Source organism: Phoca vitulina, unplaced genomic scaffold (genome assembly GCF_004348235.1).
Source record: "Phoca vitulina isolate PV1807 unplaced genomic scaffold, GSC_HSeal_1.0 scaffold35, whole genome shotgun sequence".
Taxonomy (NCBI): Eukaryota; Metazoa; Chordata; class Mammalia; order Carnivora; family Phocidae; genus Phoca; species Phoca vitulina.
In genome coordinates this window covers 3,938,706-3,942,186 of record NW_022589738.1, presented here as the reverse complement: position 1 = coordinate 3,942,186, position 3,481 = coordinate 3,938,706, and the positions used below count along the sequence as shown (strand labels likewise).

General features: G+C 47.5%; 1 protein-coding gene across 1 annotated transcript; it reads right to left on the bottom strand.

Moving 5' to 3' along the window:
* Positions 1-2,051: 2,051 nt before the first annotated feature.
* LOC116646165 (melanoma-associated antigen B1-like) lies at positions 2,052-3,086 on the bottom strand. Its single transcript, XM_032426788.1, has one exon. The coding sequence runs from the start codon at positions 3,084-3,086 to the stop codon at positions 2,052-2,054; it is 1,035 nt and encodes a 344-aa protein (XP_032282679.1).
* Positions 3,087-3,481: the final 395 nt, after the last annotated feature.

Genomic DNA, 3,481 nt, shown 5'->3' with positions numbered 1-3,481 from the left:
CTCCACCCTCTCTGCTGATCTGAAGATACAGCCTTCGGACAAAGGCCACACCTTCCCAGGGCAACACTTCGGAACTCACCGAGCTGACAACTGGGACAGGGTTTTTATGGGATCCTACTGTTCTGGCTGGGTCCTTTCATTGTCCTCCTTCAGGTCCATCTCCATGATTTCTGAGAGACTGAACCTCCTTTCTCTAATGACCGGAGGCCTCTGCCCTTAGCTGAAGGCTCTTGTGTCAGTGAGAAGCCCTAACCCTAAGTGAGGGTATGCTCAGCCTCACAACTGTGTCTGAGACCGTCTGTGCTTAAGAACAGAGGGGACTCAAGTCCCTGGCATCCCCTATATTCTGCAGTGTGGGTCTCCCCAATCCTTCTACAAGGGTCCTCACCTTGGTTTCTGTCTCTAGGACTTAAGGCTTCCCGGGAAATTCCACAGCTCTGCACCTCTGGAGCAGTTTCTGCTTTGCAAACCTTGCAGAGAATGCGCCTCTATCCTGGGAGTGATGTGAAATCGGGAAGCTGTAGCACAAGGCAGGAATCCCAGGCCAGGTGGTGGGCCATCATGGGAAAAAAATACACTTGAGCTATTCCTTCCGTTCATCAGCCAGGTGAAGATTCTCATGTAGCTTCTGTTCTGCGAGATCTACTTTCTACAGGTAACAGATTGTCCAGGCTGATTCTGAGAGCCCCTGATATTCTGAGGTGTTTTAACATTGCAAATGCAGATGGTCATACTGTCGCCTAATCCTGTCATTTATTTAATTATACCTCTTAATTATTTTGGTATTCTTTTTGCTCTGACTATATATTCCAATCCAGCAGTTTGGACACAAAGCCATTCTTTTTATCACCTAAGACAAATCTTGAAGTACTGAGAAGAAAACTGAAATAAGAAACACAGGGTGTGGCTCAGGGTGGGAGGAGTAAAACAGTGTGGGCTCTATAATAATTGAGACCAGGAGTCGAGTCCCAGCCTTGTCATTTGCTAGCCCTATGAATTTTGGCACACTGCTGAACTCTATGAGCCTCAAGCTCTTCTCTATGAAGTAAGTTTGATGAGCCCTATCTTGTAGGACTGGTGGAGTATGTGTAATGTACAGAAAGCATCTGTTGCTGGGCCTGTCTTGTACTAAGACATTAGGGAATGGCAGTTATTACTATGATTATCTTGACCTCAGACATTACAATCTATGCAGCTGAGTTTTGTTTTTTACAACTAAGACATGTCAGAGAATATGCAGTGCCCTGGCCAAGAAAAACCTCCCAATCAGCCAAAATTCTGCTTAGGAATGAAAACATAAGTAATATGTTCTCTCAGCCCCCTCTTTACCATGCTTTTCACTTGTTCTTTATGAAGTACTATCTCACCCTCTTCCATAAGGACAGCTGCTCCTAGAATCTATAATTGTATGGGCAGTGGCTGGGTCTTCTTTGACTAAACATCCCCAGTACAAGCATGAAGACTTCCCAAGAACAGATGTTCAACGTCTGTGTAAAATAAGAGACACGAATAAAGAGGTCTGATTCACTATGATTTATATTCTCAAACATTCTTGACGAACATAAACAAATTGAGGTATACGTCTTTTAAATTTACAAAAAGTAAGACAAACCAAGAATTAACCAATTTTTACTCGATCTCTCTGTCCATCCATCCATCCATCCATCCATCCATTAATCCATCCATCTATCTACCTTCTGATCCCAACTATTTTAGTTTGGAACTCTCACTTTTCCAAGGATATTCCTATCCTAAAGCCATGTTAGCTTGCTCTGGATCACAAAAGTGCTTTAAGGATGTCTAATTTTTATTTCAAAAAAACAAAAACAAAAACAAACTCTTACTCCTAAACCTGATAAACAGCAATAAATGTGTGATCCATGTCATTCATAAACTTATATTCTGAATCTAAATAAACTTTCTGTTGAAAGGAACACTGCTTGAAACATGTAAACAAACAAACAAAAAGATAGCAAGTTATTTGTGCGTATCAGGAACACTAATTAATAGGCCTTTCCAACAACAAAGCGAAGACTCTGCCTCAGCCCTGTCTAGGGATGAGAGGAGCGGCTGGACTTGGCCCGGGAACGTGCACCGGCCTTGGTAATGGAGGCAGCCTGGGCTGCGGCTTGGGCTCGGGCTCGCTCTTCCTCATCTCGCAGAGCCTCTTCATAATGCGGCGGGAAGGCACTGGGGACGGTATTATGGATCTTGGCCAGAAACTCTAGGACTTTCATCTTGCTGGTCTCAGCATGGGCCCTCGGGCCCCACAGGAACTCGTAGCGTGGAGGATCACTGTTGGCCACCTGGCGGTACTCCAGGTACTTTTCCTGCACCAAATCTTGGGTGATGAGCTTCCTGGGCTCCCCAAAGATGAAGTGCCTCCTTCCATCATAGACGCCCAAAATATTCAGGAATCCCCAGATATCTTCCTCAGAGGCGCGGTTCCCACTCAAGAAGATCACACCGAGGAGAGGCATGAGAAGCCCATTCTTAGGAAAGCCCCAGGCGCTGCTCACACTGCCGTCACTGGTGAGGTCTGGGCTGCTGACGAGGGTATAGGAGTGACCGCCTGGCTTGACTTCCTTTAATGCTAGGCCAAAGACCAGCTCCATGCGCTCGGAGGCTCTCCTGAGGATCTCGGGGAAGTGCTCCCTGTACCTTTTGTTGACGATCTTCAGCATGTCTGCCTTTTTAATGGGCTCCTTCAATTTATACTTAAACAGCACGAACTGCACCAACATCCCCACCTTCCTGGTTAGAGGATCTCTGCGAGCACTCTCACGGGAAGTTGAGGCCTGAGAGGAATTTTTATTTTCCTCAACCTGGCTCTTGGCACCTACATTAGATCTCGGGCGTGAAACACCTGCAGCAGCACTGGTGGTGGCCACACCTTCCTGGGGCTCCTGGGAAGTGCCAGGAACAGGGGAGCCTGAGGGAGCATCCCCAAAAACAGGAGAGGAGGAAGGAGTGGTCTCTTCCCCCTCTGCTGTGGTGGCCTGAGCACTCGTAAGACCTTGGGTCTCACCTCTGTTACGGCGGCGTTTCTCACGAGCACGGAGCTTACTCTTCTGACCACGAGGCATAATGGCTGTGATCAGGGATGGCAGGTAAGGGTGTGAGCCAGTGGACAGGTGATTTGGGCCCCTGCAGGAGGGAGAGTAAGATGGTTTTATCACCTTCAACAGGTAGATTCCACTTTGGTTTTATCAAAGGCCACCTCTGCAGGGTCCTTGAGGGTACTGTTCTAGGACCCCACAAAGGATCCTGTTCTCTTGGTCAGCCTATCCCCCAAGAATCCCAGAGAGGAACCACGGAACCCTTAAAGTGTGTCATATTTGCATCCCGCTAGCCCTGCCTTGGGTTTACTCAGGTGAGAGCAGGTGTCTGCAGTGAGGCCCCCTGTGTTCTGGCATGTTGGGTCCTCTCAGTTTATCTTTAGTATAATCATGTCGACTCTTGGCAAAGCTGGGGCACCCTC